Source organism: Schistocerca gregaria, chromosome 4, assembly GCF_023897955.1.
Source record: "Schistocerca gregaria isolate iqSchGreg1 chromosome 4, iqSchGreg1.2, whole genome shotgun sequence".
NCBI classification, from domain to species: Eukaryota; Metazoa; Arthropoda; class Insecta; order Orthoptera; family Acrididae; genus Schistocerca; species Schistocerca gregaria.
Window position 1 is genome coordinate 639,204,762 of NC_064923.1, and position 25,234 is coordinate 639,229,995.

General features: G+C 42.6%; 1 protein-coding gene across 1 annotated transcript in view; it reads left to right on the forward strand.

Annotated features, from left to right (window-relative positions):
* Positions 1-429: 429 nt before the first annotated feature.
* LOC126267234 (uncharacterized) overlaps positions 430-25,234 on the forward strand; it is a 451,503-nt gene continuing 426,698 nt past the window's right edge. Inside the window, exon 1 of the mRNA XM_049972216.1 lies at positions 430-702. Within this exon, the coding sequence (XP_049828173.1) occupies positions 458-702 (245 nt within the window). The 5' untranslated portion in view covers positions 430-457. The remainder of the gene's footprint in view (positions 703-25,234) is intronic.

The following is a 25,234-nucleotide window of genomic DNA, read 5'->3' on the forward strand; positions in this document are numbered from 1 at the left end:
AGTCTTTATAGACGGAGCGCATGTTCATATTGGCAGGGGCCATGGAAGGGAATCCGGTGTACATTTTAAAAGAAACCACCGCACATATCGTCTTACACGATTTACAGAAATCACGGGAAAATTAGATACGATTGGCTTGGGCGGGAATTTGAACCGGCTTCCTCCAGAGCGCGGGACCAGTGCCCTAGCCACTGCACTACGTCGGTCGGTGCCGATACACGAATCAAACGATAGCCGAGCGTGTGATCGATCAGTCGAAATCGATCGCTTGTCGAGACAACGCTGCCGGCCGTAGCTCCGGCCCGTGCGGCGAGGCGCGGCGGTGTGGGCGATCAATGCCGCGCCTGCGCGCCGGGGGCGACGCCGGCCACGCAAGCGCCCCGCGCGGCAGCGCTCGGCGTCGCGGCGCCGGCTCGTCGCCGCAGACGGCAGTTGCCGCGTCGCGGTCCAGCCAGACATGTTGCGCCCGCTACCACTGCGCGCCGCGGCGCAGGTGCTGCTGCTGCTGGTAGCCGTAGCGTCGGCGGTGGCGTCGGCGTCGGCGGGGGAGGCGGCGCCGGCTGCGGGTCCCGTGTGCCAGCAGCTGCGGCAGCGCGCCAAGGCGGCGCCGCTGGCCGCGCGGCTGCTCGCGCACGAGGACTTCTCCCGCCAGCTGTGGCCCGTGTCCATCCTGCGCCGCGACGCTAACATCTCTGACGACAGGTAAGGGGCACAAAAAAAAAAGTCCTCTTAGAACAGAATTTTTCATTTTAGCCGTAGGTGAACTCTCGTTCGTGAAATGCTATTGTTGTGGAATGCTGTTTTTCTGAAATGATGTTGTTGTAAAATGTTGATGTTATGAAATGCTATTCGATGTAGCTCTCCACATTATCGTATCTTGTGCATTCCTCTTCACCACTGCAGAGACGCTACATCGACACACATTTAAACCTGCGACAGATTTCAAGCACTGTTCCCCCTCTACAATTTCCTCTACACACTTCCGTCTTTCACCAAACGTCCGATTTCTGCAAGCCTCCGATTGTGTCCTGTCAACCGACCCCTTCTGTTAGTTAAGTTGTGCCACATTTCCGTCCACCATGGTTCAGTAGCTCCTCGCTAGTTATTCGATCTACACATCCAAAGTTTAGCATTCTTATGAAATAATATATACTGCAACATTCACTTGTTGCTACTATTGTATTAGCACGTCGCGTTTCGGCGGCACGCTGCCGTCGTCAGATGCATTCACAGATAGTTTCACATTGTAATTAAAATGTGGTGAGGATAGTTTTCTTTCCTGTGTGTATCAGCGAGATTATGTGTCGCAAAAAAAATGCCTGATGAGGAAGACACGTAACCTCACTGGCACACACAGCGAAGGAAACTAACCTCACTTCATTTTAATTAAAATGTAAAAGTAACTGTAAATGCACCTGATGATGGAAGAATGCTGCCAAAATGTGTCGTGCTAATAAAATATTAGTAACAAGTGACTGTCATGGAGTACATTATTTCAAACAAATCTTAGAATACAGCCGCAGCCCTCAAACAACGTCCATAACATGGATAAATTTGAATTAAACTTTAGCATTCTTCGGTGCCACCACATTTCAAAAGTTTCTATTATATTCCTGTGCGAACTGATTAACTTCCATGTTTCACTTCAGTACAAATCTACAGTCAACACTAGTAGTTTCACTAAAGACCTCCTGACATTCAAGTTTATATTACATACGAACAATGTCTACTTTTCCAGAATCGCTTTTCTTGCTATTGCGAGCTTGCATTTTTTATTCCCTCTAATTCTGCCGCCATCAGTTATTTTGCTACCAAAAAATGCATTAAATATCCTACTTCATTCAACATTATCAGATTCTATTCGATATCATTATATTACCCTTGTTTGTCTTTTCCTGACGCTCATTGTATAACCTCACTGCAAGACACTACACCTTCCGTTGAAATGGTCTTCCAAGTCCTTTGCTACCTTTGACAAAATTACAGTATCATAATGAAACGTCAAAATTTTTATTTCTTCTCCCTGGACATTAATTTCCTACACCATTTTTTCTTGCTTTTCTATGCTGCTTGCCCAGACTGAATTCCTGTCTCTCTCTCTGCTTCCTGCCCTCTCATGTACTACAGTCTGGTTTGTTTTAAAACTGCTGATAACTTTTCGTTTTCTGTATTTTATATCTGCAACTTTTACAATTTCAAGAAGAGTTGTCTAGTCAAAACCAACAAAAGCATTCTCTCAACCTGTAAATCCTGGAAACAGAAAATATTGTAACAACTACAGAGGTATCTCTTTAATCAGCGTTGTGGATAAAATCTTCTCCGGTATTCTTGAAAGGAAAGTGCGAGTATTAGTTGAGGACCAATTGGATGATAATCAGTGTGGGTTTAGGCCTCTTAGAGCTTGTCAGGACCAGATCTTTAGCTTACGGAAAATAACGGAGAAGTGTTATGGGAATTGTATCTATGCGTTATAGATCTAGAAAAGGCATATGACCGGGTTCCTAGGAGGAAGTTACTGTCTGTTCTACGAGATTATGGAATAGGAGGCAAACTTTTGCAAGCAATTAAAGGTATTTACATGCATAGTCAGGCAGCAGTTAGAGTTGACGGTAAAATGAGTTCATGGTTCATAGTAGTTTCAGGGGTAAGACAAGGCTGCAACCTGTCTCCACTGTTGCTCATATGTTGAAAACAATAGACTGGCTGGGTGAAATTAAGATATATGAACACAAAATAAGCAGTCTTGCATATGCGGATGACTTCGTTGTAATGGCAGGTTCGATTGAAAGTTTGCAAAGTAATATTTCAGAGCTAGATCAGAAATTTAAGGACTATGGTATGAAGATTAGCATCTCCAAAACGAAAGTAATGTCAGTGGGAAAGAAATATAAACGGATTGAGTGCCAAATAGGAGGAACAAACTTAAAACAGGTGGACGGTTTCAAGTACTTAGGATGCATATTCTCACAGGATGGCAACATAGTGAAAGAACTGGAAGCGAGGTGTCGCAAAGCAAGTGCAGTGAGCGCTCAGCTACGATCTACTCTCTTCTGCAAGAAGGAAGTCAGTACCAAGACTAAGTTATCTGTGCACCGTTCAATCTTTCGACCAACTTTGTTGTATGGGAGCGAAAGCTGGATGGATTCAGGTTACCTTATCAACAAGGTTGAGATTACGGATATGAAAGTAGCTAGGATGATTGCAGGTACTGGTAGATGGGAACAATGGCAGGAGGCTGTCCACAATGAGGAAATCAAAGAAAAACTAGGAATGAACTCTATAGATGTAGCAGTCAGGGCGAACAGGCTTAGATGGTGGGGTCATGTTACACGTATGGGAGAAGCAAGGTTACCCAAGAGAGTCATGCGTTCAGCAGTAGAGGGTAGGAGGTGTCGGGGCAGACCAAGGAGAAGGTACCTGGATTCGGTTAACAATGATTTTGAAGTAATAGGTTTAACATCAGAAGAGTCACCAACGTTAGCACTGAATAGGGGATCATGGAGAAATTTTATAAGGGGGCTATGCTCCAGACTGAACGCTAAAAGGCATAATGTCTTAAATGATGATGATGATGATGATGATGATGATGATGTAAATCCTATAAACATAGGTTTAATATTCTACAACTTTTCTTAAATGTCTTGGGAACAGCATTGTCTAGCGCATTCATGCCTTCTGTCACTTCCCCCATTCTAAAGTAAATAATTCGTCAATATTTTGCAAAGATCACTTCTTCAACTGATTATTCTGTATAATTAATATCTATCAGTAGCTGTCTTCATGAAATTGAGTAATTGTTACACAGTTTCTGAAGACTTACGGTATTAAACCTAGTATATCTTTCATACCACTTGGAACAGTTTTGTCATGTTTGGCTCTCCGAAGGGTCTCAATAATTCCGAGCGTATGTCGTCTGCTTCTTGAGGCTCAGGTCTACCAGAAGTCTGTCGGACGCTGTGAAATATTACTAAGATATAAAATTGTGTTTATCCATGTGATTAGATGATGTCGCTAGAGGTGTTTCTAGTGCAGGCTTTAATCTTCCGTTAATATATTTATTTAAAAACGTTTAGGCCTAATTAACCACATAAAACATAGTTCAGCAGTTCCAGTAATCAGTTTCCGCCCTATTGCAAATTCAATACTCTTCATACGCTGCTGTGACCGTTGAACCCACACATCGTGTTTCGTTCTGCGATCTCTCGTCATCTATCGGCTGGGCAACCACCTCGTATCGCGCGTTTTACTGCGTGTTTGCTAGGAAACGTTGATCGGCGTCCTGGCGCACCTGTGGTGGCGCAGTGCACTAACTTACAGTCGTTACTGTGCCAGCGAAATAAAAACAAGTCGCCAATGTTCGAGTACATTTACCACTACCATTGGCTTGTGATACAGCGATTCCCTGTTTAGGTGGCTTGAACAGAGGTTTACGGATGTCACCTTTATCTCTTGCTGGATTGCTCACAAGCGTGAGGGAGTTTGTGGCACCAGTGTCACGATACGAAGCGATTGCCCCAGAAGATGGAAGAAGACGTTGTTGCAGAAGGAGAGAAGTGTGTGGGTTCGAAGGTACCAGCACCATGTGAAGTGCGCTGAATTTGAAGGAGGACAGAGAAAACTCAGTCCGACAGTTTTCCTGTTACTTTCGTAATTCAAATTATAATCTTTGGTACAGAATCTTGTATAATTTGCATGAAGATGAGAGCCAGCTTTCGAAATGCATAGTGATTGTTGCGACCTAATTACTAATTCTGTATGGCTGACCCCAATTTTATATTTCAGTAAGTTCCTCATGGAAAATCTAAATTATCTATAATTAAATTTTCACTCTACAGCGGAATGTGCGCTGATATGAAACTTCCTGGCAGATTAAAACTGTGTGCCGGACCGAAACTCGAACTCGGGACCTTTGCCTTTCTCGAGCGAGTGCTCTACCAACTGAGCTACCCAAGCACGACTCACGACCCGTCCTCACAGCTTTAATTCCGCCAGTACCTCGTCTCCTACCTTCCAAACTTCCCAGAAGCTCTCCTGCGAACCTTGCAGAACTAATACTCCTGGAAGACAGGTACTACTGTCGACCTCGTTGCATCTAAAACACTGGAACGACAGCCTTGCAGCTAAGACGTTCCCTACCATCTATTGTTGAGCGTTCAACGATATATAGTAATTGATCGTAACTTTTATTTTCTGTAGTCACGACGATTTTCAATTTCAATCGTCTTTAGATTCATTGCTATACGTACAGTATCCTCAGGCCACCGGTATGTGGCGGAGAGTGCATCATGCAACACAAACATTACCCTCTTTCCTGTTTTGGTTGCAAAGGGTGAGCGGGAAGAGCGACTGTTGATGTACCTCGTTATGGGCTCGAATCTCTGTAAATATCCCGCTAAGCAACAGGCAAACATAATACACAAAAACATTGTGTGGAATCAGGCGATTGTCTGACGTGGCTCTTTACCTCGGTCGTAGTGGATGAGTTAAACATATGATTTGAAATGGCTGTAGAACGGAAACTGAACCATTCAGGACATTGGTTCCGATTCCGAATATTGTGTACTCAGAACTCTCTACAAGTCATGCAACTTTGTAATTGTAATTTTCCCAGCAGCCCGTGTGATTATGGAAATAAGTTGTTGGTTGAACTTTCTGAGGTGGAGAATACGAAGAAGGGAGTAATAATTAGAAAGAGGTACAGTAACAAGCGCTGAAGGTAACATATTACCAGGTGGAACGAGGAATGTCAGAAGGGTGCAGCGTGGACTTCTAGGTTAGAGGGTCTCGGGAAAACTCAAAAAGAGCGTCAATATCAAAGAGTGCAGATCGCACATAGGAAGACCGTAGATACAGGAACCATCAGTATAGCAGTTGTGACTGTTTTGGAAAAGTACCAGATCTCCAAGCACTAATAGAAATCACTAATGCTCAAATCGTTATAGGTAGTGAAAGCTGGCTAAAGTCGGAGATAAGTTCAGTCGAAATTTTAGCGAAGACCGTAAAGGTGTTCCGAAAGGATAGGCTTAACATAGTTGACGTAGAGTGTTTGTTGATGTTAGTAGTAGTTTATCTAGTCACGAAACTGAAGCAGACAGTTCCTGTGAGTTAGTATGGGCAGAGGTCATTCTTGGTAACCGGACTGAAATAATAATTTGGGTCCTTTTATCGACCTCCCAATTGACATGATACAACTGCTGAAAGGTCCAGAGAAAACTTGAGTTTCATTTCAAACACGGAACGGACTAAAACAATTACAGTTATAGATGACATTAATTTACCCCCGATAAGTTGGCTAAAAAACGTTTAAATCCGGAGGTACGCATAAAACATCATCCTAAATTGTGCTAAATCCATTCATGAGCCCATGCGAATACTAAACGGTCGTGAAAACACACTTGACTTCTTAGCAAGAAATAATGCAATTATAACTAGTAACATGCATTAAAAACAAATATAGTGACTACTGAAAAGAGTTGTCGTAGCGAGACTGAATATTGTAGCTCCCAAATCCTATAAAATCAAAGAAAAATATACCTATTAAGAAATGCAGATAAAAATTCATTTGATGCCTCCCCGAGAAACAATTTCTACTCCTTCTAAATTAACAATGTAAGCGTAGACCAGTTGTGGCTTAAATTCAAAGAATTAGTGCCGGCCACAGATGAGAGATTTATACCAAATAAATTAATATACGACGGAGCTGATCGTCCTTGGTACACAAACGGGCCAGAAAACCGTTGCAGAAACAACAAAAAAGTATGCCAAGTTTAAACTGACGCGAGATCGCCAAGATGGGCGATCTTCTACAGAAGCTCGAAACGTAGCGCGGACTTCAGTGCGAGATGCCTATAATACAGTCTGCAACTAAACATGGTCTCGAAAACTGGCAGAAAATCCAAAGGGATTCTGGTCGTATGTGAAGTATGCTAGTGGAAAGACACAGTCAATGCCTTCTCTGCGCGCTAGCAATGGGAATACTATCGACGACAGTGCTGTCAAAGTGGAGGTACGAAACACACCTTTCCGAAATTCCTTCACCAAAGAAGACAAAGTAAATATTCCAGAATTCGAAATCAAGAACAGCTGTCAACAAGAGTAACGAGAAGTAAATATCCTCGGTTTAGCGGGGCATTTTAAATCACTTACGGAAAGTAAAAAATTCAAATGCCTCTGAGCACTATGGGACTTATCTTGTGAGGTCATCAGTCCCCTAGAACTTACAACTATTTAAACCGAACTAACCTAAGGATATCACACACATCGATGCCGGAAGCAGGATTTGAACCTGCGAACGTAACGGTCGCGCGGTTCCAGAGTGTAGAACCTAGAACCGCTCGGCCACCCTGGCCGGCAAGGAAAGTAAGTCTACGAGTCCAAATTGTATACCATTTAGGTTCTTTCCAGAGTATGCTGCAGCAATAGGTCCATACTTAATCATGTACAACCGTTCGTTCGACGAAAGGTCCTTACCCAGACTGGGAAGTTGCACAGGTCACACAAATATTCACGGAAGGTAGTATGAGTAATCCACTAAATTACAGGCCCATTTCAATAACGTCGATATCCAACAGGATTTTGGAGCGTATCTTGTGTTCGAACATTATGAATTACCCCGACGAAAACGGTCCGCTGACACACAGTCTGCATAGATTTAGAAAACATTGTTCTTGTGAAACACAACTAGCTCTTTACACACACGATGCGTTGTGTGCTATTGACAAAAGACTACAATTTGATCCCGTATTTCTAGATTTTCAGACGGCTTGTAACTCTGTATCACACAAGCGACATGTTAAATTGCGTGCTTATGTAATATCGTCTCAGTTACGTGACTGGATTCGAGATTTCCTGTCAGAGCGGTCACAGTACGTAGTAACTGATGCAAAGACAACAAAGTAAAATTAAGCGATTTCTGGCATACCCAAGGTAGTGTTATAGATCCTTTACTGTTCCTTATCTATATAAACGATTTAGGAGACAATCTGAGTAGCTGTATCAGCTTGTTTTCAGATGACGCTGTCGTTTATCATCCAGTAAAGTCGTCAGAAGATCAAAATAAACTGCAAAACGATTTAGAAAATATATACGTACTATGTAAAAATTGGCAATTGGTCCTAAATAACGAAAAGTGCGAGATCATTCACATGAGTGGTAAAAGAAATCCGTTAAACTTCGGTTGCATGATAAATCAGTCAAATCTAAAGGCCATAAGTTAAACTAAATACCTAGGAATTACAATTACGAACAACGTAAATTGGAAGGAAGAGATAGAAAATGTTGTAGGGAAGACTAACCAAAGACTGCGCTTTATTGGCAGGACACTTAGGAGACGTAACAGACCTACTAAAAAGACTGCCTACACTACGTTTATCCGTCCTCTTTTAGAATACCGCTGCGTGGTGTGGTATCCTTACCTGATAGGATTGTCGAAGTACATCGAGAAAGTTCAAAGAAGGCAGCACGTTTTGTACTATCGCAAAATAGGTGAGAGACTCTCAATGATATGATGCAGGATTTGGGGTGGGCATCATTAAAACTAATGCGTTTTGCATTGGGGTGGAATCTTTTGACGAAATTTCAATCATCAACTGTCTCCTCCGATGCGAAAATATTTTACTGACGCCTAACTACATACGGAGAAATGATCATCATAATAAAATACGGGAAATCAAAGCTCGCACTGAAATATGTAGGTGTTCGTTTTTTTTCCGGGCCCTGTACGAGTCTGGAATAATAGATAATTATTGTGAAGGTGGTTCGATGAACCCTCTGCCAGGCATTTAAATTTGATTTGCAGAGTATCTATGTAGATGTAGATGCTGAAGACCGAAAATGGCAGAGAAGCTAGAAAATGCAAAATGTGGAATTCAAAGGCTCTGTCTAGATATAATCGTTCTTAGCGAATAAAATGAAAGGGAGAGAAGGGTTCCTACTCATATGAATATCGGATGATAACAGTTGTAGAAAATGGTATAATGGCAATAGGATCTGTTCCGAAGAGGAAAGTTGGGGACAGTGAGTTACTGCAAAGTGTTTAGGGATGTGGTCGTTCTTATCAAATTCAACAAACCAAAGTCAATAACACTAGTTCAGGTACACATGGGACTTAAGAAACAGAAGATGATATAGAGAAAGTATATGAGGGTAGTGAACGGATGATCCATTATGTAAAAGGAAATGGTACTCTACTGAACGTCTCGAACGCCGCAGTACGCAAAGGAACTGAAGAAAGAGAATATGGGCTTGGTTGTATGAACAAGAGAGGAGAAACACTAATTGAATTCTGTATTAAATTTCAGATACTAATAGCGAATACTGTGTTCAAAAATCACGAGAGCAGGAAATGTACTTGAAAAGGCCAGAAGATGCAGAAAGATTCCAGTTGAATTACATCGTGGTCAAAAATGGATTTGAAAACGGATTGCAGAGAGTACAGGATACTGAAGTACTGAGTGACGGTGAGATACGTTTGACGTTTTCTGAGGCTTTGTACCTAAACTGCGATAATGAATACCACAGTAGGCATCTCAGCTGAAATCAATGGACATTACTAAGAAGGTCAATAGCTGAAGCTGTTTGGACAAACACAGATACAAGGAAAGTGTCTGTGCAGAAACCTATGATAAAAGAGCTAATAGGCCATTTGATCGACGAAGGAAGTAAGTGCAACAACATTCAGCGAACTACAGTAGTATTGAAGTGCAGGGAAGTCAATGTGAAATGTTAGCAGGATAACTGTGAAAAAATCGAAAAAGAAATGGTATCCAAAAGAACTGATTGAGCATACAGAAAAGCAAAACAATCTTCGGTAATTATAAAAGCAATGGCGTCAACATTAAGAGTATAGGAGAGAGCAAGAAGGTGGAAAAGGTTCATTGAAGGCGTCTACGAGCGGAGAGAACTGTCTGAGAACGTGATTAAGGAAGAAATGGTAGTTAATGTGGAGGACACAGGCTATCCGAAACTAACGTCAGCGTTTAATACCGGTTTGGAACTCTTGCGGTCATATGAAGCAGAGAGAATAGATAACGTAGCTTCGGAATTTCTTGGGTCATTGGGGAAATGTCAACCAAGCGAATGTTCCAGCTGGTACAGAATCTATGAGACTGGAGACTTTGGGACCTATTTGCGAACAGTTCATGCAACTCTCGAAACAAACCACGTTACCGAACATTATTGGCTAACTGTCTTCGAGATTTCTTTGTTAGACCTCCACTAAGTAGGGCGAGGTAGTGCCTGGAGTAGAGGGCACCTAACCCTCCCCCCCTCCCACCGGCGGTGTCTGAGTGTAAGCCGCCTCTGATCGTTTCTAACTGTGACCTCCGCGCTTGGGAGAACGCATCGTAGATGGCGCGGATTTTATTTATTTTTTTCTTTTCCTTTGTCTTTTTTTTTCTTTACCCAGCATTTATATTTTTTCTCTGTCGCCGATGTGTTCCACATAATTTCATGATAATAGTGAAAATTACAAAAACACAATTCAAATAAACAAACAACAACAACGCCTTACACTTCTGTTGATTCCTGTGTCTCCCATTTCCCTATGCCCTACAGGCTCGGTGGTGGTGACGGGGACACTGTGGCCAGGCCTCGGGTTTCGACCCCTGCCCACTTTCCCTTAAAAAAAAAAAAAAAAAAGTCGGGTAGAGTGTCTGCCATGTAAGCAGGAGATCTAGGGTTCGAGTCCCGGTCGGGGAACACATCTTTCAGCTGTCCCCATTGATATTTATCAACGCCTGTAAGCAACTAAAAGTCTTGACCTCATTATAATTTCATTCTTCTAGAGCTGCAAGATCACCAGTTATATCTCTACAAAAAAAAAAAAAAAAAAAAAAAAAAAAAAAAAAAAAAAAAAAGAGAGAGAGAGAGCGATTCAAATTGCTCTGAGCACAATGGGACTCAGATTCTGAGGTCATTAGTCCCCTAGAAGTTAGAACTAGTTAAACCTAACTAACCTAAGAACATCACACACATCCATGCCCAAGGCAGGATTTGAACCTGCGACCGTAGTGGTGTCGCGGTTCCAGACTGAAGCCCCTAGAACCGCATGGCCATATATCTCTACAGATACAGACTTCATATAGAAAAGCCTTTATATATTTTCTTATACCGTTTTTAAATTTCGGCATTCACTAAATAGTGAAATTGCGACAATTACTCCAGAAAAGTAAGGTTTTTTCAAATATGAACAAATTTTCTAACGTACAACATGGTCTTCTGCCTGGGAATAAACATGCTTATGAAGTTTAAGAGCGTTGCGATCAGTAACAGTCTGCTGCTCACCAATAATCAGAAAGAGAATTTAAAATACGCAGAATTGTTACCAAAAAGCAGTTACAAGTTTTATACATGTTTCTGTGGATGCTTTTCCATACAAACACAAATTTACGCTTTCACGAGAGTTACAGTTTTTACGAGGCTGCAAAAACTCACTTGGTTCGTAAACGTCACATGTTCCACGGTAACATGCATTCATCCATTGCAGAATACAAGGCAGTGTACGGCCGACGTCTACAAATATTACCACTAGACACTTTATGAATTATTCTGCCACAAATATCTTGGCCCCGGCGAGATCCTTTTGGGATTCAGTAATTATGGAATCTGTGAAAATACGTCTAGCATAAGATCATACAAATTTTTACGGCGGTTATCACATGGAAATGTTTGCAACCCGGTAATTTCTTTAAGGTCTTCTAAGAGAAAAAATTTTATTTATAATGACACGTCTGGCGGCATCTTACGTTTGTTCTTAGCTATGCGAGCGGATGTGTATTTTCACTTTTACGCTTGCACCTACACAACACACATGGAATAGTATTTGCAGAGAGCGCAGATTTCGATAGAGGACGCACCTGTGACTACTGCCAATGCACATGCGTCTCCTCGCCAGTAGTTGCTATGAAACCGACACCGTGAATTAGCTTTCTCCCGTGGCGGACACTCAATAGAAGATGGCTGAACGGCGGCCAGCCGAAATACTGAGGCAAGCAGTCAACTTGATATGGCTGCAATCCCGAAACCTCATACATTGTAGAGAAGAAGAATTTGGTACACCTGTCTAACATCGTGTACGGCCTCCACGAGCACGAAGAAGTGCCGTAAACACTACGTGGCATTGACTCGACTAATGTCTGAAGTAGTATCGGAGGGCACTGACACCCTGAATCCTGCACGGTTGTCATTAAATCCATAAGAATACGAGCGGGTGGTGATGTCTTCTGAACAGCACGTTGCAAGGCATCCCAGATATGCTCGATAATATTCATGTCTGGGGAGTTCGGGCCAGCGGTACTGTTTAAACTTAGAAGAGTGTTCCTGAAGCCACTCTGTAGCAATGTTGGTCGTGAAGGGTGTCGCATTATCCTACTAGAATTGTTGAAGTCCGTCGGAATGCACAGGGGACATGAATGGATGCAGGTGATCAGATACGATGCTTACGTATGCGTCACCTGTCGAGTCGTATGCAGACTATCAGGTGTCCCATATCGCTCTAGCTGCACACGCTCCACACCATTACAGAGTCTCCACCAGCTTTAACGGTCCCCTACTGACAGGCAGGGTCCATGGATTCATGAGGTTGTCTCCATACCTGCAAACGTCCACCCGCTCGATACAATTTGAAACGAGATTCGTCCGACCAGGCAATATGTTTCCAGTCATCAACAGTCCAGTGTAGGAGTTGACGGGCCCAAGCGAGGCATAACGCTTTGTGTCATGCAGTCATCAAGGGTACACGAGTGGGCCTTCGGCTCTGATAATCCATATTGATGATGTTTCGTTGAATCGTTCGCACACTGACAGTTGTTGATGGCCCAGCACTGAAATCTGCAGCAACTTGTGGAAGGGTTGCACTTCTGTCACGTTGTTCCCGTTCTTGCAGGATCCTTTGCCGCCCGCAGTGAAGTCGGACATTTGTTGTTTTGCCGGATCCCTGATACTCACGGTACACTAGTGAAACGGTCGTATGGGAAATGCTCCACCATCGCTACCTCGAAGTTGCTGTGTACCATCGCTCCATCGAAAACTATAACACCACGTTCAAACTCATTAAATCTTGATAACCTGCCGTTATATCAGCAGTAACCGACCTAACAACTGCGCCACACACTTGTATTATATGGGCGTTGCAGGCCGCAGCGCCGTATTCTTACTGTTTACATATCTCTGCATTTGATCAGTTTCTTTGGCGTTTCACTGTAGAATGTTATAAAACTTGTTTTAAAAATATGTTGGATTTTACTTACCATACCATTCTTTAAGTGAAGTATTAATATCTTCCTAATAACTTTGATATATTATGCAGCACTTAAATCTCTAGAACTCTAAATGTTTACAGATGCTGTACAAAACTCGTCTCTATCTCTAACAACAACAACTAAAACAATAGAAAATGAAAAGAATTGCTTATGGCGGTTTTTGGTGATTATTCCTTCACGTGGTTCTAAATCAGTAACTACACTCAAATGTTGACCAAGAAATATGCATCCCCTTGTACACAATACTTAAGGTACAACACTCTCCGCTAATACAGGGAGCCGTGAAAGGTATAAACTGTGGGCGAAGACAGAAATTAGAATATCACCAAAAAATAACCGAGAACGTTGGGTGTTAGTATTGCTCCGAGATGAAGAAGCCGGCATGGGAAAGGAAGACGTGGCAGGCTGCAACAAATCAGAAGAGTAAAGGCAAAGGTATCTATCTTGAGAAGGACCCCATATGGACGCATAGTTCTGAAGAATAAGTAAGGGAAGATTTTCAAATCATTAGCATCCGTCATCTACCAACTGCGTTCCCCACGGAGAAATTGCAGTGGTCATTTCGCGTCTCATTGCTTCGGACCAATACTACTAAATTTTAGCTGGCTGTTGCCTTCAGTAAATAAGCGTCGATCATCTAGTCAAACTGTGCCCGTTCTTGACGCCTCTTTTTTTGCATACGTTTGGTTTTAGTTTTTGTCCGCTTCCTTTCTTTGCATCAAGCGCCAAACGTATCTAAATATCTTAGTTGTTGCTAAAAAAGGACATCGCATTCCTGCGTACAGCTATGTTTTCTCGATCGCATTCCTGCGTACAGCTATGTTTTCTCGGACAGCTTCAGAGCTTTGTCTGCCAACTTATTATAATATTTTGAACAGTAATGGTCGTGATTATATATCCTGGGGCATCAACCGTGTAGTGGCGTCATCATGACGCATCGTTTCTATGCTGTATAATATCACTTCATACGTAACATGTCAAGTTGCACATGAAGTACTGTATTACACGGTCATTGTAGCTATAGATCTGACAACTTTATGGAGCTGCTGTGCCAGAATGAACGGTACAACAAACAAACCTTCCGGTAAGAAGGGGTCAATGTAAACAATGAGTTCCTCGAGACCATTGCGAAAATGTTGTTTCCCATCGCACTCGTTGTGGTACAGTCTTTCTCCTCTTTGGTCGTCATGAGAGCCGGTGCTGTTTTCTAGGTTAACGTAATAAAAACAGATGTAAGAATCATCTTAAGTGTTGTTTATGGTACCAAGTCGGCATTCCAGTGTTATAAGTTAGACATATCTCAGAAATTGCGAAGTAGTAATTCCACAATGGATTCCATCTACGATGTACTAAGGCGATGTGTAAACGTGTTGAGATGCTAGTTGCAGCAGCATCTCTATACAGTATTCCTTTACATTCCTAAATAAGCAGGAACTAGGCAGCTAATGAATAAATAACAACCAAAAATTATTCAACAAGTGCTTGTATCGGAATTACGCTTTCTCATATAGATAAGACAAGAATAAATCTGTCTCTTCCCACAGAACTGTTTTGTGTCTACCAAACTTGTCTCTCATATTCATGCCCCGTACATTCAATGGTTTATAACATATTTAATAATATACGTTTCTAAGATCTGCAGTTCTTGTCTTAAAATCCAATTTCTTTTAAATCTAATTATTTGTGTTTACTCATTTGCACTCATTTTATGCTCTATTCATACAGCAAGCTGTCAACCTGTACGTACCAGATGAAAATAATACAGATTTCTTCCAGTTTAGACAGGCTGTAAATTTTAAGTTGACAAACCAGAATAATTCGGAAAATAAACTTCACACGCAAAAATGTGTAGAATCCAAAGTTGATTAATTTCGAGGGGGACATTTGCTGGTGCTAAAATTAGCCTACCACCTCAGCCCCCTGAGGGTGGGGCGGGAGGCAACTTTAAAATTTCAAATGGGAACCCCCATTTTTTATTGGAGAATCAGATTCTCCATAAAAAAACTACGTACATTTTGTATTAAAGATTTGTTTAGATTTTTGGTAGTAGGCACTGTAAAAACAAGAAAATCCAAGTTCTCATTCGTGCGTGGAAATGGTTACGGATAAATAAAAAAATGCTTATTTATTTCGTAAATTTTGATTCGGTTTGAGAGAGAGAGGAATTAGAGTTGTACCGATGTTGACCAAAGTATTTTTTATTTATCCGTAACCATTTTCCACACAAAAATTAGAACATGGATTTCCTTGAAATACAGTGCCAATTACCAAAAATCAAAACAAATGTTAAGACAAAATACAGGTAGTATTTTATGTAGAAACTGATGCTGCAATTAAAAATGGGAGTTACCATTTGAAGTCTGGAAAGGGGCCTCCCGCCCGACCCTCCAGGGGGCTGGGGTGGCGGGTTAATTTAAGCACCACCAGATGTACCCCTTGAAAATAATCAACTTTGGATTCTACACATTTTTGGTGTATGGAGCTTACTTTTCGAATTTTTCTGGTTTGTCAACTTAAAATTTACACCATGTATCATTTAAAAAATTCTCTGCAGTGCTCTATGTACACATTCTTGCTCGCATCAACTGTGGAAAAATGAAGGAATGGACGCGAAGGTTGAGTAAATTTCTAATGCAGTGTTGCTATCCAGAAGTAGGTCAACCAAATCAGATGCATAAATCCACACTCACAATAATGATGACAGATACCTTCGCAGACTTTAGCTCCCAAGGAAGCCACAATAAAATTCCGGAACCTGTCGCTACACAACGAAATCGCTACACTACTGTAATGAAGAAGTATAAATACGAGCTTTAAGAACCACAATACTGGTACAGTGGATTCAGTACCACATCGATGTGGGATCTGCGTGTAATGTGCGCTCATTCAGACATGCGGACACCGAAACGGGGTAACACAGCGCGGTACGCTTCATGAATGCGGCATGGATGTGAGGTGACCCGGCGCGTATGTGTCGTTCACCGGTTATCACAGGATCGAGGGAGCGTGTTTAATGCACCAGAGGTCACGGGTGAGCCATAGTGTAGCCGACAGATAGGACAACTGCAGTCCATTAATGTGCACCACCACAATATTTGTCGCAGGGATGCCTTCGGAAGAGAGACTATTTGTTTGTGGGGTGATATGTATATACTACTGGCCATTAAAATTGCTACACCACAAAGATGATATGCTACAGACGCGAAACTTAACCGACAGGAAGAAGATGCTGTGATATGCAAATGATTAGCTTCTCAGATCATTCACACAAGGTTGGCGTGGCGACACCTACAACGTGCTGACATGAGGAACGTTTACAACCGATTTCTCATACACAAGAGGAGCAATGCGTACCATCACGTTTCCTACTTTCATAAAGGTCGGTTTGTAGCCTATCGCGATTGCGGTTTATCGTATCGCGACATTGCTACTCGCCTTGGTCGAGATCCAATGACTGTTAGCAGAATATGGAATCAGTTAGTTCGCGAGGATAATACGGCACGTCTTGCTGGATCCCAACGGCCTCGTATCACTAGCAGTCGAGATGAGAGGCATCGTATCCGCATGGTTGTAACGGATCGTGCAGCCACATCTCGAACCTTGTGTCAACAGATGGGGACGTTCGCAAGACAACAACCATCTGCTCGAACAGTTCGACGACGTTTGCAGCAGCATGGACTATCAGCTCGGAGGCCATCGATGCGGTGACCCTTGACGCTGCATCACAGACAGGAGCACCTGCGATGGTGTACTCAACAACGAACCTGAGTGCACGAATTGCAAAACGTCATTTTTTCGGATGAATTCAGGTTCTGTTTACAGCATCATGATGGCCGCATCCGTGTTTGGTGACATCGCGGTGAACGCACATTGGAACTGTGTATTCGTCATCGCCATGCTGGCGTATCGCGCGGCGTGATGGTATGGGGTGCCATTGGTTACACGTGTCGGTCACCTGTTGTTCGCATTGACGGCACTTTGAACAGTCGACATTACATTTCAGGTTTGTTACAACCCGTGGCTCCGCCCATCATTCGATCAATGCCAAACCCTACATTTCAGCAGGATAATGCACTACCGCATGTTGCAAGTCCTGTATGGGCCTTTCTGGATGCAGAAAATATGCGACTGCTTCCCTGGCCAACACGTTTCCCATATCTCTCACTTATTGAAAACGTCTGGTCAATGGTGGCTGAGCAACTGGCTCGTCACTATACGCCAGTCACTATTCTTGATGAACTGTGGTATCGTGTTGAAGCTGCATGGGCAGCTGTAGATGTACATGGCATCCAAGCTCTGTTTTACTCAATGCCCAGGCGTATCAAGGCCGTTATTACGGCCAGAGGTGGTTGCTCTGTGCACTGATTTCTCAGGATACATGGACCCAAACTGCATGAAATGTAATCACATGTCAGTTCTAGTATAATATATTTGCCCAATCAATACCCGTTTATCATCTGCATTTCTTCTTGGTGTAGCAATTTTAATGGCCAGTGGTGTCATTACCGCTTAACATGTTCAGTATGCGATACCCAAAAAAACCTATGTTAACATTGTCAGTTTCGATATTATCAGCTGTTTTCTCCTCAAAAGCAAATTTGTAAAAATTTTTAGTAGCATAGCACCACTGTTTCATGTTGATTAACGAAGACTGAAATGATTGTAATCAGCATGCCAAGAGTGTCATGTACGTGCTTGCAATGTACCTAAATTTCTTGAAGGCACTCATCATGTGTTCTAATTAAATTTGTTATAATAAGATGGGAGGTAGCACCTTAGGTTAGTAATCAAAATGTACTCGGTTCCAGGTTCGAATGTCGCCACTGCTTACGTTTCAAATAAAAATCATCATCAAATGGCAGCCGGAGACTACCGGGATAAGAAGTCACACTCATTTTCAAAAGGCCTGGCGAGAGATGGCGGAGAAACGGACAGAAACAGAAGTTCAGGTCACTCTCTTGCTTTGGGGTGGCGGTTGAATCGACAATGATCAACGGCATGAGGATGCAGAAGACAGTGGAAACCACTTCATTAAAGACACATAGTGTGAATCATCAGTACTTGTGACCTGATCTGAAAAAAGTGTCGTGACGAAATTTCCATTGACAAAGGATTCAAGACTAGTCAGCCATTTTTTTTTTTTTTTTGGATCTGCGGCAGCGAACTCTAAGGGGCAAGTGACTATAAGAGCATGATTGAATAACCAACGAAACGATAGCGTTCTACGGGTCGTGGAGAGGAATGAAATAAGTTGGAATTTGGTAGGAAAGCTAGAAAATCTGAAAGGGAAATGTTGAGATTCAGTGGATCAGTGAATTGAAGTGGAAAGAAGACAAGTATTTCTCGTCAGATGAGTGAAGGATGATAGCTACATCAACAGAAAATGGTGTAACGGGAGTAGGATTCGCTATGAATTGGAAGGTAGGACAGAGAGTGAATTACTGTAAACAGATCAATGATAGGGTTATGCTCGTCGGAATCGAAAGCAAACCATCACGACAACATTGGTTCAGGTATATATGCAGACGTCTCTAGCTCAAGATGAGAAGTTAGAGAAAGTCTATGAGGATACTGGACGAATAATTCAGTACGCGAAAGGAAATGAAAATTAAGTAGTCATGTGTGATTGGAATGTGGTTGCAGGGGACAGAGTGGAAGAAACGTTGCGGGAGAATATGGGATTGGTAGTAGGAATGAGATAAGGAGAAAGACTAGGTGCTCAGCAAAAAATGGGAATCACTTGACAAAAACCAGGAAACCATGGGAGATGCCAGTTAGATTACATCATGGTCAGGCTGAGAGACCGAAATCAAATATTGGATTGTGAGATATGAAAGACTAAGATGAAGTTTCAGGTGCTAATTAGGAAGAATCAATGCGCAAAGACGTGGGATGCGGAAATGCTAAGGAACGAAGAGATACACATAAAGCTCTCTGTATTTACAGATACTCCGAAAACGAATAACTCAGAAGACAGTTCGGGTTGAAGAGGAATGGACATCTCTAAAAGGTGCAATCACAGAAGATGGAAAGAAAATAATAGATACAAGGAAGGTAAATGCGAAGTCATATGGGTAACAGAAGAAATACTTCAAATAGTTGATTAAAGAAGGAAGTACAAAAATGTTATGAAAAAATAGGAATACCGAAATACAAGTCGATGTGGAACGCAATAAATAGGGAGCGTAGCCAAGCTAAGACCAAATTACTGAACGAAAAATGTGATGAAATCGAAAAAGAAATGATTATCGGAAAGTTCGAATCAGCATATAGAAAGTAAAAATCAACCTTCGTTGAAATGGAAGACTAGAGGAATAACGTTAATAGTGCAATCGAAATTCCACTGTTAAAAAGATGGAGACAGCAGACAGAAGGTCTCTGTGAGAGTAAAACCTAATGACGTGACGGAAGAAGGAACAGAATCTATAGGGAAGAGATATGGTTCAAATGGCTCTAAGCACTATGAGACTTAACATCTGAGGTCAACAGTCACCAAGACTTAGAACTACCTAAACCACCTAACTTTCCTAAGGACGTCACACACACTCATGCTCGAGACAGGATTCGAACCTGCCACCGTAGCGGTCGCGCGGTTCCGGACTGAAGCACCTACAACCGCTCAGCCTCAACGGCCGGCAAGACATAGGGGATGCAGTCATTACGGGAAGTGGTTATAAAGCGACTTTTCACATTACTTTGCAGTATGTATGAGCCTGGCGATGTACCATCAGACTTTCGGAAAAACATCATACACCCAGTTACCAAAATTGGAAGAAGCGACAAGTGTGAGAATTGTCACAGAAACAGCTTAACAACTCACACAACCAATTTTCAGAATAGAATAATCTACAGAAGAATGGAAAATAAAACTGAGGAACTTTCAGTGACGAGTAGTTTGGCTTTAGAGAAGGTAAAATCACCAGACGGGCAGTTCTCACTTTGCGGCTGATAATAGAAGCAAGACTGTTGAAATATTGTCACATTTGAATTGTTCAAATGGATCTGAATACAATGGGACTCAACATCTGAGATCATCAGTCTCCCAGAACTCAGAACTATGTAAACATAACCAACCGAAGGACATCACACACATCCATGCCTGATACAGGATTCGAACCTGCGACCATAGCGGTCGCGCGGTTCCGGACTGAAGCATCTAGAACTACTCAGCCACAACGGCCGGCCTATTGTCACATTCATAGGATTCGTCGACCTGGAAAAGCGTTCTACAATGGTGCAATATCATGTAATTCTACAATGGTGCAATATGATGTAAATACTGTGGGAAATATGAGCAAGCTACAAGAAAAGACGGATTGTATAGAATATGTACAATTCCCAAGATGAAATCATAAGAGTGAAAGACCAAGAACGAGGTGCTCAGATTAGAAAGGATGAAAGACAGGGATGTAGTTTTTCACTGCCACTGTTCCATCCATACAAATAAGAAGCAATCAGGGAAATAAAAAATATTTCAGGAGTGGGACTGAGCTAGAAAGGGAAAGGTTATCAATGATAATATTTTGTTGATGACGTTGCTATCCTCAGTGAAAGTGAAGAAGAGTTACACAATGAACAGTCCAATGAGTACTGAAAAATGGACTGACAATAAAAAGAAAGACAAAAGTAATGACGAGCTACAGAAATGAGAACAGTGAGAAAATTAATATCAGGATTGTTGATCTCGAAGTAGATGAAGAATTCTGCTATCTAGGCAGCAAAGTAACCCATTTCGGACGGAGAAAGGAGGACATCAAAAGCAGACTATCAGTGACAATAGGGCATTAATGGCCAAGAGAAGTCTACTAGTACCAAACGTAGGTCTTAATTTGAAGAAACAAACCATGACAATGTTGGTCTGGAGCACAGAATTGTATGGTAGTGAGACATAGATTGTGGGAAAACCGGAGCAGAAGAGAATCTGTGCATTTGTGACATGATGCTGCAGAATAAAAATGTTGGAAACTATATGGGCTGGTACTGTAAGGAATGAGGACGTTTTATCACAGAATCAGCGAGGAAAGGAATAAATGGAAAACACTGAGAAGAAGAAGAAGGGACTGTATGAGAGGACATCTGCTAAGACATCAGTGAATATTTTCATTGATACGAGAGGGAGCTGTAGAGGGTAAAAACTGTAGAGGAAGACAGAGATTGGAATACATTCATGAAATAATTGAAGATGTAGGCTGCTATCTCCCGCAGATATCCCGAGTTAGGAAATGTACTGTTCTTTGGTGCTCATAGACGAGTAGCTCTAGCCGAGTTTCACAAGATCTGTTTGCGGAATCCAAGTCTTTTTTTTTACAATATAGACGAGGTGTTCATTCTTTCATTCTCCGGAAGACTCATTTTACCTCATCGTAAAAAAACGTTGCATAGCTCCACGACTAACGCCAGCAATATTGACTAATAATTACGTGCTCCAAGTCTTTGTCTGCAGAGCTGAATATACTTATACGATTTTTACAGTTGTCAAAGTGTCACTTGTAGTGTTATCTTCAAAGACGTCAGATTAATTTAGGATGGAAACTGTGCCTGCTCAAAATACTCGTGCCAATGAAAGTGTTTTTATAATGTCCAAAGTAAACGTGAGGAATCATCTCACAGTTTGTATTAAACTAGAAATGTTGAATAATACTGACGCAGCCACATGTTTTAACAAATTTTCTGCAACGCTTTCGAAATTGTAGAAAGTTGTTTACGACTATTATACTGTGACAGTCATCCTATACCGAAATTTGTTTGCTGCAGCATGTGCTCTCCTTGCAGCTATCTGTGACGGGATGTACACGTTCTAGATAAATTGCAGAAGCGGTAGTAATACAAGTCTGACGCAAAATTCATAGTATTAACAAGTATGTTATTTTCTAGCGACCGCCGTTAGATATCGTATTAAGTAGTTACTCGATCGCGGAGCCTCTTTTATTTCGTGCCTGGTCAAAATGTAGAGCTGGGGCGCGACAGTTCAATCTTGCGGCCGTGAATAAGCACCTCCTTGGGCCACCTTTATACTACACGTAACAGCTTTTCCAGTCGTAAAAGAGAGGTTTACCACCGGCAGTACTTGGGCAAGTGTCGTCTGACGCTCTCTTTTTTATACTCTCCAATAAAAGCGGCGTTTCCTTCTCAATAGCGGGCTCTCGTCCGGGTGACGCGAGCGCCGAAACGGCGTGGGCGGCAGCAGAGTCGTTGTTTTCAAGCGAATGATAAAAGCGAACAGAATTGAAGAAAAGCTCTGTCTGGAAACAGATATGAACGTCATATACAAATGAAATTGTGCACTTCGTAATTTATCTCTCACCTACTGCAGCAAAGTGGTGTAAATGCAAATTTGTTCGGGATATGCACTTTGTGCTCTGAGGTTATCAAAGTCATGAGAAAGAGATAGGCACAAATACAAATGGCGGTAGCATCGCTTACACAGGGTAGAAAAGGGCAGTGCATTGGCGGAGCTGTCATTCAAGGTGATCCATGTGAAAAGATTTCCCAAGTGATTATAGGCGCACGAAGGTAATTAACAGACTTTGAACGCTGAATATCTGTTAGAGATGGACGCGTGGAACATTGCATATCGGAAATCATAGGGGAATTCAATATTTCGAGTTCCACAGTGTCAAGAGCGTTCCGAAAATACAACATTTCAGTGATTATCTCTCACCACGGACAACATAACAGCCGAAACTTCTCTTAACTACTTAGAGCAACACCGTGTACGTAGTCAGCGCTAACAGACAAGCATCGCTGATGAAATTCCCGCAGAAAGCAGTGTAGGACGTAACGAGGAACGTATCCATTGGACAGTGTAGCGAAATCTGGCGTTAATGATCTATGGCAGAAGACGACCGTCGCAGGTGCCTTTGCTAACAGCAGGACATCGTCTGCAGAGCCTTCACTGGGCTCGTGACCATATCGGCTGGACCCCAGACGACTGGAGGACCTGGATGTGGTAAGATGACAGCCGACTTCAGTTGGTAAGAGTTGGCGGTAAGGTTCGAGTGTGGCGCAGACCCCACGAAGCCACGGATTGAAGCTGTCAGCAAGACGCTGTGCAAGATAGTGATGGCTCCAAAATGATATTGCCTGCGTTTACATGGAATGGAATGGATCCTTCTTCTGATGCAACTGAACCTATTTTGACAGGTTGGTTCAAATGGCTCTGAGCACTATGGGACTCAACTTCTGAGGTCATTAGTCCCCTAGAACTTAGAACTAGTTAAACCTAACTAACCTAAGGACATCACGCACATCCATGCCCGAGGCAGGATGCGAACCTGCGACCTTTGCGGTCTCGCGGTTCCAGACTGCAGAGCCTAGAGCCGCGCGGCCACATCGGCCACTTATTTTGACTGGAAATCGTTATGTTTGATTATTTGGAAACCATTCGCAGCCATTCATGGACTTCATTTTTTCCAAACACGTCACCGAGCAAAAATTGTTCGCAATTTGTTGGACGAATTTTCTGGACAATCCAAGCGAATGATTTGGCCACAGAGATTGCCCGACATGAATCCCACTGCACTTTTATTGGGCATAATAAAGGGGTCAATTCATGAACAAAATTATGCACCGTCAACACTATTTCTGCAGAGGACTTCCGATGACTTGTTGAGTCCATTCCACACCAGGTTACTACAATACACCGGGAAGAAGAAGGTCAGGCACGTATTCAGGAGTTATCCCATGACTTTTCTCACCACAGTGTAGATCCTGATTGCATGAATCTTAACTTCTTTGTATACAGGATGTTTGAGAAACAGAGGGCATGATTTCAGGTGTGTGTTCCTCATGTGGAGATAGCAAAAAGAAGTACATTGCAACATGTCTACGGAAATTCGGGGCTCCGAGTTATGACCGTCAAAACAATGGTATTCACCACAGCATATTTCTTCCCGCAGGTAGTTGCGTGCCAAAGGATACTAAAAAGACATATATACGAAGGCTAATCAAACATTGACTGTATGACGGTATTGCTGCACTGGCTTGTTTTTCGCATCAGGAGAGGTATTCACACCAGAAGCCATGTGCAACGCGAGAACGGCAACGACATACTGTTTTGCACTATCCCCACCAGTACGTCAAGTTCTAAGTAAATTACCAACGAAAAGTCAGAACTGGAATGTCACTTGGAAAGCGCCATGTTTCACCACCTAAAGGTTTACATTGGTTGTCTTATTGAAGATATTTTTCTTGCGTTGAAGACTTATCACAAACGCATCACCCTCGCTAGGATTTGTTATAACTAAATATCAGTTAACGACGCATCGACGGAAAAAGTCATCAACAGATATTAACATGAACAATAACTGTGGGACTTGTGCTTACCATTTAATGTAACATCCGGAAATGTAGCTTATTGTGTTCGGTTAGAGAGTTAATTGCCCTCGGATAAAAAAGTACATGGACTTGAACATGTGTCTCCGGACGCCCGATCCGAACAAATACACTCCTGGACATGGAAAAAAGAACACATTGACACCGGTGTGTCAGACCCACCATACTTGCTCAGGACACTGCGAGAGGGCTGTACAAGCAATGACACTCACGCCACAGCGGACACACCAGGAACCGCGGTGTTGGCCGTCGAATGGCGCTAGCTGCGCAGCATTTGTGCACCGCCGCCGTCAGTGTCAGCCAGTTTGCCGTGGCATACGGAGCTCCATCGCAGTCTTTAACACTGGTAACATGCCGCGACAGCGTGGACGTGAACCGTATGTGCAGTTAACGGACTTTGAGCGAGGGCGTATAGTGGGCATGCGGGAGGCCGGGTGGACGTACCGCCGAATTGCTCAACACGTGGGGCGTGAGGTCTCCACAGTACATCGATGTTGTCGCCAGTGGTCGGCGGAAGGTGCACGTGCCCGTCGACCTGGGACCGGACCGCAGCGACGCACGGATGCACGCCAAGACCGTAGGATCCTACGCAGTGCCGTAGGGGACCGCACCGCCACTTCCCAGCAAATTAGGGACACTGT